Source organism: Daktulosphaira vitifoliae, unplaced genomic scaffold (assembly GCF_025091365.1).
Source record: "Daktulosphaira vitifoliae isolate Bord-2020 unplaced genomic scaffold, ASM2509136v1 Scaffold_2, whole genome shotgun sequence".
Lineage (NCBI taxonomy): Eukaryota > Metazoa > Arthropoda > Insecta > Hemiptera > Phylloxeridae > Daktulosphaira > Daktulosphaira vitifoliae.
This window is the reverse complement of record NW_026099573.1, coordinates 37,567,008-37,582,331: the sequence shown is the minus strand read 5'-3', so window position 1 is coordinate 37,582,331 and position 15,324 is coordinate 37,567,008. Positions and strand designations below refer to the sequence as shown.

The 15,324-nt window shown below is 24.3% G+C and overlaps 1 protein-coding gene across 1 annotated transcript; it reads left to right on the top strand.

The window, feature by feature from the left end:
* Positions 1-428: 428 nt before the first annotated feature.
* On the top strand, positions 429-14,949 carry LOC126898489 (pleckstrin homology-like domain family B member 1). The gene is made up of 16 exons (XM_050672553.1): positions 429-905; positions 8,662-9,120; positions 9,179-9,312; positions 10,281-10,355; positions 10,423-10,572; positions 11,046-11,604; positions 11,669-11,868; positions 11,940-12,039; positions 12,145-12,369; positions 12,430-12,507; positions 12,573-12,741; positions 12,807-12,993; positions 13,100-13,184; positions 13,981-14,100; positions 14,165-14,428; positions 14,493-14,949. The coding sequence occupies exons 2-16, from the start codon at positions 8,713-8,715 to the stop codon at positions 14,676-14,678; spliced, it is 2,940 nt and encodes a 979-aa protein (XP_050528510.1). The 5' UTR covers positions 429-905; positions 8,662-8,712; the 3' UTR covers positions 14,679-14,949.
* The last annotated feature ends 375 nt before the right edge of the window (positions 14,950-15,324 follow it).

The window sequence follows — 15,324 nt, the reverse complement described above, 5'->3', positions numbered from 1 at the left end:
ATAAGATTTAGATTTGATGAGATGATCATCTCTTGATAATTTTTCTCGATCGTATCTTTATTATTTTTATTAAATTAAAAAAAAAAAGAAACAATTTTAATATATTCGAATTTTGAGGATTAGGAAGAATAGCTTTTGGTAGTTACTGGAACACGTAATATTAAATTACAGACGATCATTAATATAAAATAATACCTTTACGTATTAATAGAAGATAATTTTTATTATTTAAGTAAACACACGTGGTATATGGTTAAATGTGGATAGGTGGCATTTGACAGCATGCTTGACATTATTTAAAAACATTTTGTCGAGTCGAGAAGAGCAATAGACATTAGCAACAACCGCCAAGTATCATTGTTATTGAAAAAGTGGTGGGGGAATTACCGGTGTTGTTGTCGACGGCGGCAAGCAGGCAGGCGGCGACCACACCACGACAGACCTCAGCCATCCGAGACCGGTGTTCAGAGTCGCGTGGGATCCACGTAGTACGACGTTTGCCGCAGTTGAATCAAAAAACGTTGCCGCAGTCACCGTTGCTCATCACTCGCTTGTTATTTAAGTCGCCGTATCGAATCTATTGTTTTGCCGCCGCCGCCGCCGCCGCGCATTTGTGTACGTTTGTGAAATGCCGCAATGATATCTGCTCGTATTACTTTAATACTAACTCCCTGATGATTTTTCTACATCTAGTAGTTTCTTGATTCAGCCGAAAAATTGTTTATAAATAAAAGTATTGAAACAGTTGTATGAAAATACTAACATATAAAGATGATAATGCTATGATTGGGTTTTTATTTGAATTATCTTGATGATCAAAATGAATATTACCTAGACTCTAAATTTATTTGAAGAAATTGAAGGTTTGTAGGTACTCATTTAGAGGAATCATTTCATCATATTTGGTAAGTTAGCTATTTAAAATGTTCATTTGCTTAGGTAAATTTTTACTTTGGTAACTTAAATTTGGTGTCTAGCTATCATCATGATATATTTCGTATTTTTTTTTAATTCAGACTTAAAGAAATGCCCACCTGAGCATAAAATTAAAAAACTGATGATAAAAATAAGATCTCTTAATTTTTATTATAATTTTATTTATATTTATAAAAAATTTTTAAGTTATTTTATATTAACCTAGTTAATCATTTTTGAACGTTATATGGTAAGATGTTAGGGCTATATGTTTTTTTGATAATGTGCTGTTATCTTTTATGGTACATATTTATAATAAAATCTAATCAATTCCATCGTTTATTTTATTGAATTAGATTTATAGTTATCATTCAAATAACACAACACGAATGACTCATTTAATGAGTCATTTTTTATTACTCTTGTTTTATTTGTAATCTTTGTTTATTTTTATTCCATAGTGTTTTTGTTCTCGCAAATAGATTTACATTTCAAAATAATATAACAAAACTATCAAGTTTATTTAAGCTTGATAGTTTCATATTTATGGTTATTAAGAATATTTTTTCTAGTATTTTTTTTTAAGTTTAATAATTCTATATTAACTTGTCATTAGTTTATTTTAACTAAAAAATAAATTAATTTATTATAGAATAATATAGGATAATGTTAATTATTATTTTTAGTATATTGTATAAAAGCAGGGTTATTTTTTAGTAAATTTTGATTCATATTTTGCTTATGATTTAATTAGGATCAAAAAAATAGACATTTGATGATTATAGTATTTATTAAGACTGTTAAAGCGTCGGCATAAGTCTAAGAGTCGAGTTTTAGGATATTAAAATTCATGTCGTGTAATCAATCATTAATTATGGAAAAAATCTTCAAAAAGAAAAAAAATTGTGTACATTTGTAATATCTTGTTTTTTTAAGACATTCATTTAGTATATTGAATAAAATTATTGAATTATTTGAGTGCTAGTTTTGTTTTTTAGAATTATCTATTTTTAGATAAAATATTTTATTCTTACATAAATGTTTAACTGAATTAAGTTTCCTTGCTAGTATATTCATAACCTTGATTAAATTGTTTGCTTATTTTTAAATATCAAGCCACAAATGTAAAAAATTATTAGTATACATTATTTAATTGTATTTTTGTTCTAGTTATCTGTATTATACAGCTAACTTTGCCAAAATATTTTATTAATTTAGTTCAATAGGTTGAGTCTTTGTGTAAAGGTACTGAGATTTCATCCTGTTACATATAATAAGTATTTATAAGTTTTTCTATTTCTTTGACTGTGTAACTTTGAGGAGATATTAAATATGAATTTTTAATAAAAAAAACAAATATATTGCTAGGCTTCATGTTGCTCCATTTATCATTAATTGCTTTTAAATACAATAGATATTGTATTAATATAATAATATTAATACAATAGATTAAATTTATTAATTATATGCTCTATACGAATGGTGTCAAAAATATTTGTTGCAGGTTTACTTAAACTACCAATACTTTTTTTAAATTTTTTAAAGATCGTTATTGTGTTTGTAAAATCATGTGTTGTTATAATAATGATATTTAACTATAGTCCTTCAATATTTTCTATAGTACACTAAATAAGAGTGTTTTAATATGATGTATTTATTGAGTAAAATTAAAAATTTTAAATCATAAAATTGAGATTAATTTTTGTAAAATTAGTTTGTTTTTCATTAAATGATAATTTATTGTTTTTAACTATTATATTTTTATCTAAGAGAAAAAAATTGAAAGTATTAGAACATTGTTCATGTATTTGTAATAGTTTTTAATATTTTATTCATTAGCTAGTTCATTCCAAAGTACATTTTGATTTTTTGATTAATAATTATTAAAGCGTGGGAAATTAAAATACCTATTCTATAGGTATTAACTATAATGTCAATGACCATCTTTTTGATTTTAATGAGACTCCAATTTTCAACATTAAATTAATTAAATTACCTAAAATAATATTTTTTTAAATATGAAAAGTAATTTCATATTAACATTTTATTGTTAACTTTCAGATATCCTTTATACTTTATTAATTTTTTATCTGTTCTAGTGAAGCTTTGATTATTATTATTTTTAAGTTTAGGCATATAAATAGATTTATCTATGATAAAACGAAAAAAATAGCTTACTTTATTTTAAAGTGGTTCATATATTTATATTTTTTAACATTTTATTTTAAAATTTAATTAACTATTTGAAAAATTAAAACTTGGAATAAAGTAATAAAAATAATAAAGTATGAAGTAAATTATTGTAGAAATCCAGCATAGTGATGTAAAAACATTTTGTAGATTATTATGTTTGGTGTCAGTTGTGATTAAAATTATTATTGTAAAATGCTTTTATGTGTATTTGATACAAATATAAAAAAGAATTTAACACATCCACTAAAAATTGTATGATTTTCGATTTAAATTGCCAATTACCCATAGAAGGCATGTTAGAGTGCCTTTTTAAAATCATGTATTACTATAAATAAGCTATATTTTTATTTAGTTTTTAGTGTAGATGTTCAGTTGATATACAAAATATTGTTTTGATCATATATTAAATTAAACAAGCTTTAATTTAAAATGATTTAGAATGATATAAGTATTCCGTTACTATGCAAAATATTACAAAATTGGCTATTTTTATTGAAAATTGTGTAATTTTTGGCTATAATATTTGATAACTCTTAGAAATCGAAATTTCCGATAGTTTTTCATCTAAAAATACATTTTATTAGCTTTAATTTGATGCAGGTTAAAAAAGACAGGTTTTTTGGAATATTATTTAAAGTGTTTGTATATTTTGAAAAGAATTATATGATTTAAAACAAATAACTTTTATAATTTATTATAAAATAAATATTTTAAGAGTTAAAATAGAATGAAATCAATTGCTAAAAAGATATGGGTAAAAACCGTGAAATAATACAATATGAAATAGTTCAAATTTTAAGAAAAATTTGAATTTCTTATTATTTGTTTACAGATTATAACTAAGAATGTTTAATAGTACAGTCCCTTGTATTGTAAATGAAACTAACTAATTTTCACCTAATTGTTAATAAACGCATTACATCATCTGAAAATTAGAAGTTAGTCTTTGTTCACCTTTTAACTAATTTCTTATAAATATTTTATAGATGTGTTTTATTAAATTTGTGTACTTAAATTTCAAAACAAAGTTGTAAAAGTATTATTTTTACTATGATGTGCTTATTTATTATTATTATAATTTTTTTTTGTGTTTATCATCACTTTTATATGCTCTCACTAAACTAGTTTTTACTTAACACATCAAAAATCACTGATAGTGTCTAATTGAAGATATTTCCCTCGAAATAAAACTGATTTATTTCTTGTAAATAGAAAAAAATCTTCAAAAAAATTAATGAAATTTTTTTCACTTACAATTTCTAATAACTTTTTAAAAATTTGAAATGTTGCGTTTTTTAAACATATTTTAAATTTAAGTTTATGTTATATATTACAATTAAATAAAAAAAATTGGCCCGACGCTTTATCTTCTATAGGCAAATTATATGGTTGTTAAAAATATATATTTATATTGTTAATCTGTTTAAAACAAGTAAATAGTTTAAAAAGTTCCTTAAGGCTAATGATGAATTATTTGGTGTTTTAAATACATAGATTAGATTAATCGAACGTTTATTAATCATTATCAAATTTCAATCAATAATGGTTTCTTCTGTGCTAGGTCCCTATTGTGCCGTTTTCGGCAATACTGTATAGTTTTTTCTAGTTTTTGTTTGTGCGTACAAAATAAATAATGAATTATTAATCATGTATAAAAATATTCAAGATACCGCAATCGTACTGACTATTTGGTGTAGAGATAAAAACTATAAAAAAATTATTTTTCACAAAAAATTACAACTAATTATAAATTAACAAAATGTTCGTTTTTATTATCCCCTACGTTTCATCTTTGAGTTATTTGTATTATGTATATATTCTTTTTAAACTTACAGCTAAAATGATTGTAACTTTTACGTGGGTTTTTTAATTATTCTGATAGATTTTATTTAAACTTATTCATAACAAATCACGTTTTATGACACATCATTTTCTATATTTTTAACGCCCAAGTTCCTTGAAGTATTTATCGTTATAATATCTATGATCTCATTATTAATATTAATGATGATAATCAACGTTTATTTATAAGAATTTTCATAATTTTTTCTTTCTTAAAACGTGTTGTTGTGATTTTTAACCGTCTTAGCAGCAGTTACCATTAAGTTAAAATGAGGCTCTTAGTCTCCTTAATTGCATATAGTTTTGGCTAGAGGACAAATGGGCAATAGGTAATAAAATAGTAGAAATATAGTGTTTCTTTCGAGCTTTTGTTTTTATCTCTTAAAAACGTGTTCAGATAAAACAATCTCAAAATGACATGCATCTTGCTGAATATTTATATTAATCTGTTTACATTAGATAAAGCACAATTTATGACACTTTATTATTGGTTGTTATTACTTATTAATAAGAGTATTCTTGTTTTTTCGGACGTCGTTGCCACAACATGTTTTGGCCAAAATTACTATTTAAGTTAAATAAATTGATTACACACTGTCATAGAAATAACTTTTTTAAGTTTCAACGCCTCCAGTTTATTTAAATAACTATGCAATGAATATAAGAAAGACCAGTTAAATTAAACTCTAGGTCTATTGAAAAATTTGAAAAACATTGTTAACTATTTCATATTAAGTAGTTACGTATTATATTACCGCCGGATAATTTCTATTTCATTTTGTGTAATGTTGTTCAAAACAAATAAATTAAAAACGTAAAAAAAAACGTCGCAACAATAATAAAAACTTAACTGCTGTAGGGTCAACCGTTTGCAAGTTGTTTGAGATACCGGAGACTGCAGCGGTTAAATGTGAATACAATTATATATACACTTATTATAAGAGGGGTCATTTTATGGTTCCTAATTAAAAACACTGTTAATTGTTTTAATTTATGCTGATGACCTAATAACGAGCAATATAAAATAATAAATGATCTATATGTTCTAATAAAGACGTTCTTATAATTATTTCTATTTCATACTGCACGAACTATCTAGAACTATTTCTGAGCTAGACAGGGTTGTTTTATTATAAGTGAAGTAATAATATTAATGGAGAAATCGAAAATGTGATTGCATTGAAAACATGTATAAAATATATAGATGTATTATTATTATGAAACCAAATTATGAGATCCGTCATTTATAGTTTTCATTATACATTTTTTTGACGAAATTAGCATATTAGACATTTATTCTTAAGATTACATTGTAAACACTTTTTTGCCTTAATCTTATAATTGGTTGTATTAAATTCGTTTTATAAAATTGCATTCTTGCATTTTTTATTCGCGTCATAGAAATATGAATTGACTTCTAAGAAAAAAAAATTTAGTAAAATCATTATTAATACATTTTATCTACAAAGAATTATTTTTATATATACATTATTATTGCAGTTATAATTCGGGTGTCTTTCTTTAAACTTGCATTAATTAGCATAAATTGTAATTTGATAATACATTATGTGTACTAAGTAGAAAGTAAGTTATTTAGCTATAAAAAAACAATAGTTAACAGAATGAATTACATTTTTTTGGGGAGATAAGCTAAACAAACGAACTCAATTGAATTTTTCTTAAGATATTTTTTCTTTAACACCTTACAAGTATTGCCTTGGGTTTCTTAATACTTTAATCTAAAAATCAACCCATTTTCAATAAAAAGTTTTATTATATTTCAATTTAAGTTAAAATACATAAAACTAATTGAATTTTTTACTTTTTTAACTAATAGATTTGACCTCCGATAAATTAATAATGATAACGGTCTATTATCTTGCAGCAATAAAACATAATTTCTTTAATGTTATAATTTAGTAAACACACGTGCATTGTATAACATATGTTTCTATTATTTAAACTTCAATATAGCACAATTATAAAAACTGATCATTTCTTTTTAACGGTTAACTATTTATTCGTCTCTTGGCTTTACAAAATACAATTGTTAGTGACGTCTAACGAAGAGCAAAAGCATATTTTTACGACATAACAATTAAATATTAAATTATACATTTTTGTTGACAGCAAAAATGTTTAAAAGTAAATTTGTAATCATTCTGGCGAAAGACTAACTACATTTAAGTATTATTGACTATTGTTAATACTTAAAAGGTGTCTAGTATCTAAATGACATAATAAGATTAGGCATGTTGTTTTCTTTTTACCATTTACCTAAAACTGTTGCTCGTCAGAGATATAATTTAGACTGTTCAACTTTTCAGAATGCTATAATTTTTCACTATTGCTTAAGAATGAATAATTTTCATTATTCAAATGATGGGGATGCTAAAATAATGCACTTAAAAAAGACATTTTCATATTATTTGTTAAATAGTTACTATTTTTAAACATAAATTGATGTGTTCAATTACGGAATAAGTTACGAAGTATCGATAAGTTGTAATTCTCATGAATGTAATTAGTAAAGAATTTTTCTATTCTACCTTTTTGAAATAATTAAACATTAAAAAACTCAACAACTGATAGTTAATACATTAATTAATTTTATATTTGGTATAAAACATCAGACATATAAAATATTGTAATTTTTTTGTTGAATTTATATTATTTTCACTTAATGTAAAAAGTTTTTTCTTAATTATTTTCAATGTTTTACCAAATATATCTGTTAATTAATTATTATAATAGTTACGCTATTGATAATTGTTTGCAAGCATTAAATCGTAACATTATGCAATAGTGGGAATAGTTTTCCTCCTACATACTGAGTTGGAGTTTTATTGATAATTATACAGACATCATATCTTTAAGTTGTATCGATCTTAATACCGGAAGCTATCTTTGAAATTAACCAGACAACAGAAAGTAATTCAAGCGTCACAACCTCCTCCCACTTGATTTGAATCGATTTCTGATTATATTCTAACGATTACAACATTCAGTTAAATGCTAATGATGCAGTATATTTTCTTCACAAATGCTAATAAAATTAAATTTTAATATCTTTATTTACAATTGACATGATAAACATATGTTTTCTATTTTTTTTTAATGATGTTAACATTGTACTCGTGTAAAAACAACAGTAATTACATACGTAATTTCAATAGTGAATGAATGTTGTTAATGTCGAGTTCATTTGACATATCTGTAGGAGTGATTAGTTGATAGTAATACATTCACTCTCCCATCACATAATTTATAATACGTATTAACATATAAGTTGTTTTAAGAACTTGAGCTCTAAATTTTAATTATAAAAAAATAATTATATTATTTCATTATTGTTCTTAGATAAGTAAGATATATATATATATACAATATTTTAAATAAAATATTACATTTATCCTAACTCAAGTTTTTAAAAATAAATTGTGAATATTATGTTAAGTATCTATTAAGATATCTATTGCGAATCTAACGTGAGAAAGTTTTTAACGATTATTTGAAAATTATTATATTTTAATAGACGTGTTGAATATTCAACATGATTCAGTAATGAATTAACGTATGGATTTCTATTTCATTAGTATAAAATATAAAATTAGATTACTGAATCTATTTTGTCTTGATACGACTTTTTCTTATTTAACTCACAATGTGTTACGAGTTCTTATCTCAGCATACTTCTTTATGTTTATTTAGGCAGCCATTTAGTGTTAAGTTCTGATGTTATCGATTGTCATTGAATAAGTAATGGATGTCATTTCGTCAAAACCTCCATTGTTCTTAGAAAATTCTACTCTTAGTCGGAATGAACCTAAAACTTTATCGCTTAATACAGTGAAAGAACACAACTCTAATGGATTACCCATTTTCTCATCTCATCAAAACTCATCATCTGGATCTCCATCATTGTCGCCAACTTCGCCATCTGATAAACCTCGAATCTCTATTCCTAGTCCTTCCTATGATAGAAACCCAGATTACCTTCCAAAATCATGGTACGTCCAAAGTTTCAGAAGAAACAGTGGCTCTATATTTGGTGATTCTCCAACTTTCCATACATCTTCACCTCTTACAGCATCTCCTCAATCTTTAAATTTAGCCGACAATTTTTCTAACACATCTACTGGTACAAATGTTTCTAATCACCTAAATAAGGTATTTATTCCTTATTTTATTAATTTTAAATAATTGTCATTAATTTAACTTTATGTAGAACCAGTACAATAAGGAAAACATTCATCAACTTGATCAAAATCAAATATTAAATTTGGAAGAAGTTTTAAGTATGTGTAGTGATTATGAGAAACAAGTTCAAAATGAACGATTGAATAAACCCCAACAAAATAGGTTTGTCATAGTTTTGAATAGAATAAAAAGAAGTATAAAAATTAGATAATTAATATATTTTTATCTTTAATTGGATATCAAGGATGAGTTACTCTTTTTTTCGAATTTTCAAATATTTAAACAAATTTTAGTTATTTATTTAATTTTATAAAAATTTGTTATAATAATCACATCTTTGTCTTAAGTAGTATTATCAAAATTGAACCACTGGAAATATTTAATTATTAGCCTAATTAATCTATTACCTGATCAGAAATAAAAATAAGTTTCAGTTTTAAGAAATCCTTTAGAATGGAAAAAAAAATTTTTTTTTACAATAGACAAACACAGTAGTGTTAAAAATAAATTACAATGAATGCACAATTAAAAACTCCTGATGATGATAATAGAAAAATAAGGCTTTCCTAGTTTATATTGATGATATATATATAATAGTGATCAATTTAGAGACTATCAATTTAATATGACGTATTTTGTAGAAAATTATGTTTTTAGTCTAGATCAGTGTTTCTCAACTTTTTTACAGAAGTTTTTAGATTTTCAATATTTTAGTACCTTTATTACTATAGATGCAAATCAACTATAAACCATATTTTGGTGATCCCTAATAGATAATTAAACACTTCAAAGGGAGTAGTGATTCCTTGGTTGATAAACACTTGTTTGGATTATGATTATGAGATGATTTCCATTTAAGAATACTAAAAAGTTCAATTTTTGGGAACAGGTTTTATTTATTAATTTTTAGACTTAGTACAAATTATAATTAATTTATTAATTTCCTTGTGGTGTCCTTCATTAAGCTAATATTAAAATAGAGATCTTCCTTGGATATTACATTGAATGTGATTAAAACGTTAATGATTATGAGTTCATTATTTGTACTTTGTAATGTTAAAAAAAAAAATTGATTAGGATATAAAGTAAAATATTCTAAATTGATTTTTAAATGGAAAATATATTTGTAGAATTAAAACAAATGGGTCTCTTCCTCGTGATAAAAAACTTGGTTCTAATTCTGATGGTTCTCCTGTCAGCCCATGGTATGATGTATATATATATTTATATAAACTAAAATAATTTTCTCACAAACATTTTTTTCATTTGTAGCTCACCATTTCATCAACAAAATCCAGATTTTTTAGAAAATACTATGTCACCTTCCAGTTTTAGTGACAATGGGTTTCTAGAAAATGGGTTCATTCCTGGTAGCCCTAGAACCAGAATCAAGACAATTCCTTCCCCAATAGAATACTTCAGGTACTAATTTTTTAAATATTTTTTATTTTATTGTTACAAGAAAGTTTATTTAGTATATTTTTCTGTCCTTTCTACTGTAAGGATAATTTTTCAAAAAGAGTATTAATGAAACATGACAAAAACAAGTAATCTAAATGCCAAAATTTTAAAAATGAATTTTATTACATTAAAATAAATTAATATACTTAAGGAAATACTATAAAAAAGAAATTCAACATCAGTTATTTGTAACTATTAGAAATAAGTATCCTCTAAATATTGAGCTGTTAAATGGCTTTTTATGAGAATTTTTTATTTTTTTGATCTTCCACACTTTTTGATACATAGATCACTTGATCCTGCTATGTCTCAAATAAATAAATATATATATATATATAGGATAATAATTATTTTACAATATTTTATATTTTAATAAAATCACTATTGTCATTTTATACTTGATTATTTAAAATAATCGAATCTTGGTTTTTTAGAGATTGTGATACTGCTGATGACTTTTCAAGTTTAACAATTAAAAGAACTAGAAGATATAATAGAGAAATTAATGTAAACTCAGATACGAAAAATTCCATATTAAAAACTAATAATTTTAGTAAAAAATTAGATAATGACAATGATATTTCTTTGGAAAGTTCTAAAAATCTAATAACCCTTATAAATGAACCACAAAAAATAAAAAATAATACAACAATCTCAAGTACCTATTCAAATAATCTATATAGTGATTGTTGTTCACTTAAAAAAAATGAAGATAGCTGTCATATAAATTCTGATAATAAGTGTGATACACTACCTAATAGTTTTAAAATGTCTACCAATAAACTTGTTAATGACAAAAACAATTTGTTGAGTCAACGAAATATATTTCCTTTATCTGATTGGTATACTTCTTTATATGCTGATCCAAAAATGTCAAACAAAAAAGATATTGTGCAGTTAAAAAATGAGCAAAGTACACTTTTGGTAGAATTATCAAATCTAAAATCGAAATTAGTTGAACTACATCTTCAAAAAGAAGAAATTAATAGAGAGGTTTGTATTTTTTTATTAAAATTTTATTATTTTACTTAATTGAAATTCAACATTTTTTTTATAGTTGATTATGGAACGTGCGTTATTAGATGGTGAACTGAAATCTGAAATAGAAGAAAGCCGATTAGAAGAAAAAAAATTGTTTAAGATACGAGAAACAATTCAAGAATGTGATTTACAAATGGAACAATGCACCAAAAACCAATTAGATCGACAATCGCTTAGTAAAGAACAATTAGGTGAACATCAATCTGTATTAGACAAGTAATAAAACTTCAAGTTATTTTATAGACAACTGATTCATAAATTATCTTATAAATTTTAACCTATTGAAGATTAAAGAATCAACTGCAAGTTATTTCTGATGATGATTTGAGAGGAGAAATTTATGATTCTATAGAAAAACAATCAGAGTTGTTAGAAGCAGAACAAAAAGTAACTATTTTTTTCCAATAATCAAATCATTTGTTTATCTTTTATTTTTCAATTGAATATATTTATTATATATTTTTTAATTTTATATTATGTGTATTGTTTTAGTTATTTGAAGATATTGAATTTAATCTTTTAGAAGAAGAAGCGGATTGGTTGACTAAACGTGAAGAGCTTCATAGGGAGCATAGTGTTTCAGTATCTTTATATAATGACCGAATCGCTAGATTAGAATCATTAAGAGCTCAACTGGAACAAATTGATAGAAATGCATCTGATGAGTGCAATACCATTCAAGTAGAAATAAGTTCCTGTCTACTTTTTATCCAACAGGTATTTTTTTTGTCTTGAGTTTTTTGATGTGATAAAATAATACAAAATAATTACCTATAGGGTCATAAAAGACTGGATGACATTAATAGTTCCTTGGAGTTATTAGAAAAATCTTATAAAAAAAGATCATCTAATGAAGTAAGATTTTCTTTTTAAAAATTAATGTTTTTTGTTCTTATGTAATCACAAGAATACAAATTTAGGAGTTGGAAATTTCTTCAGATAAACAATCGCAAGAAGATTTAGATAGAATATCTAAAATAACATTGGATACTCCTTTATTTGAATTGAATAATGCATTATTAGGCCAACGTACACGAGCTTCATTACAAGAAATTGAAAAAAATCGCCAAATTCATTTAGCGAAACAAGGTTTTATATCAAAATTACTTAAATGTCTAACAAATTTATTTATTTATTTGTATTTTCTTCTATAGGGAGTATAGTGATTGAAGAAGCTCGGAAGAGAGTTAAAGAGTTAAAAAAAAAAGCTCAAAATGAAGTTATTGCTCAATGGGAAGATGAGCAGATTAAACAAAGAAATATGAATAATAATTCATTAAATAGTGTTGCCAGTGAAGATTGTAGTAATATTGAAGAATCCAGTGAATTAATTACAACCAGGTAAAATTTCTTAAATTTTTGTGTAGATAATTTGATTTAAAAATATATGTTTTTTAGTGTCTTACTGAGTATTGAATAATTATATTTTATTTTTATAATATTTCAGTGTTTGTAGCAACTATAGTGAAGTTACTGGTATGGACAGCATGTCTACTAGTCAAATTAATATCAGTGACACTTTAATTGTTGAGGTAAACATTCATCATTACTAATTATTTAGTAGAATGAATATGGGGTTATCAATGAACTGGAGATTCTTTATAAAGAATTGCATTAAACATTAGGGACTCACAGTGTTCCAAAACATAATTTTAACTAGATAAAATTAATATGGGATAGAATTTCTACTTTTCAGTAGAAAAAAAAATGTATACTAGCATGTTTTTGAGATTTCTGAATTCAAATTTGGCATTATTTTTTAAGTATTCTTCTTTTTATAGGTATTAAAGGGGGTATTTTATCAATTTTAGTTCATTTTTTACCAAAATATATATTTGAAGGTCTGTATATTTAGTGTATAAAAGAACTGTAAAATATCTACATTTTATTATTTTTAATTATTGTCAAGCTTATTATGAGATTTTCTATCTTTTTCCATTTTATAATTCCTTGAATTTTGTTGTTTTCTTATACCAGAAATATCTGGTATTTTATTAATTAAAAGATCTGAAAACTGCAAAAGAATATGTATTTTTATTAATGTTTTTATAAGAAATTGTCTAATCTTCATGAATCATATTAAATAACCTTCATTTGTGGTATCACCATATTATAAGGTGATGCCATTTTCAAGGTTTATGTTTTACATTATTTAATGACTTATTTTACAACCAAGAGATTAGTTAATAACAAAATTAGTTGCACTGGTGTATAAAAGAAGAGTAAATAAGGTGATTTCCTTTTGTCTTCTGCATTTATGGTATCCTTGTTATATACTCATTAAATATTAATTTGTATTTTGATAAATAATTGTTTAATTCCATACAGCAAGAAGATAGTAAAAAGACTGATCTCAATAATCATGCATTATCAAATGCCTCCTTTACTTCTAGTGAAGATATTATTGGAAGTGTATGTTTTAGAAATAAATCTGATAATGTTACTAAAGTAGGAATTGCTATTATATTATCTCGTATCTTTTTACTTAAGTCTTCATTATTTATTTTTATAGAGACCGTTAACGAGATATTTACCTATTCGCAACGGTGAATTAGATTTAAAGGCTCACATTGAATCAGCCGGTCATCAAATTGATGCATGTTCACATATTGAAATAAATAGCTTTTCTTGCCGAGGCTTTCTGAGTAAATTGTCAGTTAAATTTCATCGTTATAGTTGGAAAAAAAGATGGTATGTGTTTGATCGTATTAAACATACTTTATCATATTATGCAGATCGCAATGAAAAAAAACTTCGTTCTGTTACATATTTTCAAGTAAGTTATATTTTAGTTTTATATAAAATTAAAGTAAGAGTTAATATTTTATTTTTATTCATAGGCAATTCAAGAAGTATATGTCGATCATATGAACAGTTGCAAATCTCCTAACCCTCGGCAAACTTTTATCGTGAAAACCAAAGAACGTAGATTTTGTTTGCTAGCTCCTACATCGCAAGCTGTTCGTATTTGGGTTGACGTTATTTTTACTGGTGCTGAAGGCTACCAAGAATTTACTAAAGTTTAAATTATCTTCGTAATACTTTCACTGTTTTTATTTTAAATTAACTTATGAATATGATTACTAAAATGGAAACAAATGCCATTAAATAGTAAACATTTTAAAACAGGGTAATAAATTTTATAAACTTTTTTTTATTTTTTAAATTATTCATGCTATTACTTGAACCATTTAGTTTGCATTTTAATATATAAACTCTATGTTAACTTTATTTTCAACATATTTGATTAGTTATTTAAATATTTCAGTAAAAATTTCTCTCATAAAATGTTTTATTGAATTAGAATTTTTTTATTTATTTATGTATAATACAAATCATTTGTTTTTATTTTGTTTGCTAAATTTGAAAATAATAAGTTAAACATTTTCTTAGTCATATATTTTAATAAGCAATATCTTTTATAATCCTTTACTAAATTTATTTTTAATATTTGTAAGTATAATAAATACATTTTAGTTCATTAACAAAGGACTAAGAGTTGTTTTATTATTATACTTTAATATACATCATGTTCAATATTTTTACTAATTTGAAACTATCTTAGGGCTTAAACCAAAGACCTAGGAGTATTTTTTTATTAATCATAAATCATTATTTATGATATGTAATTTTTAATCTACAAGTTATTTATAAATAGTCTTCCCACAAATG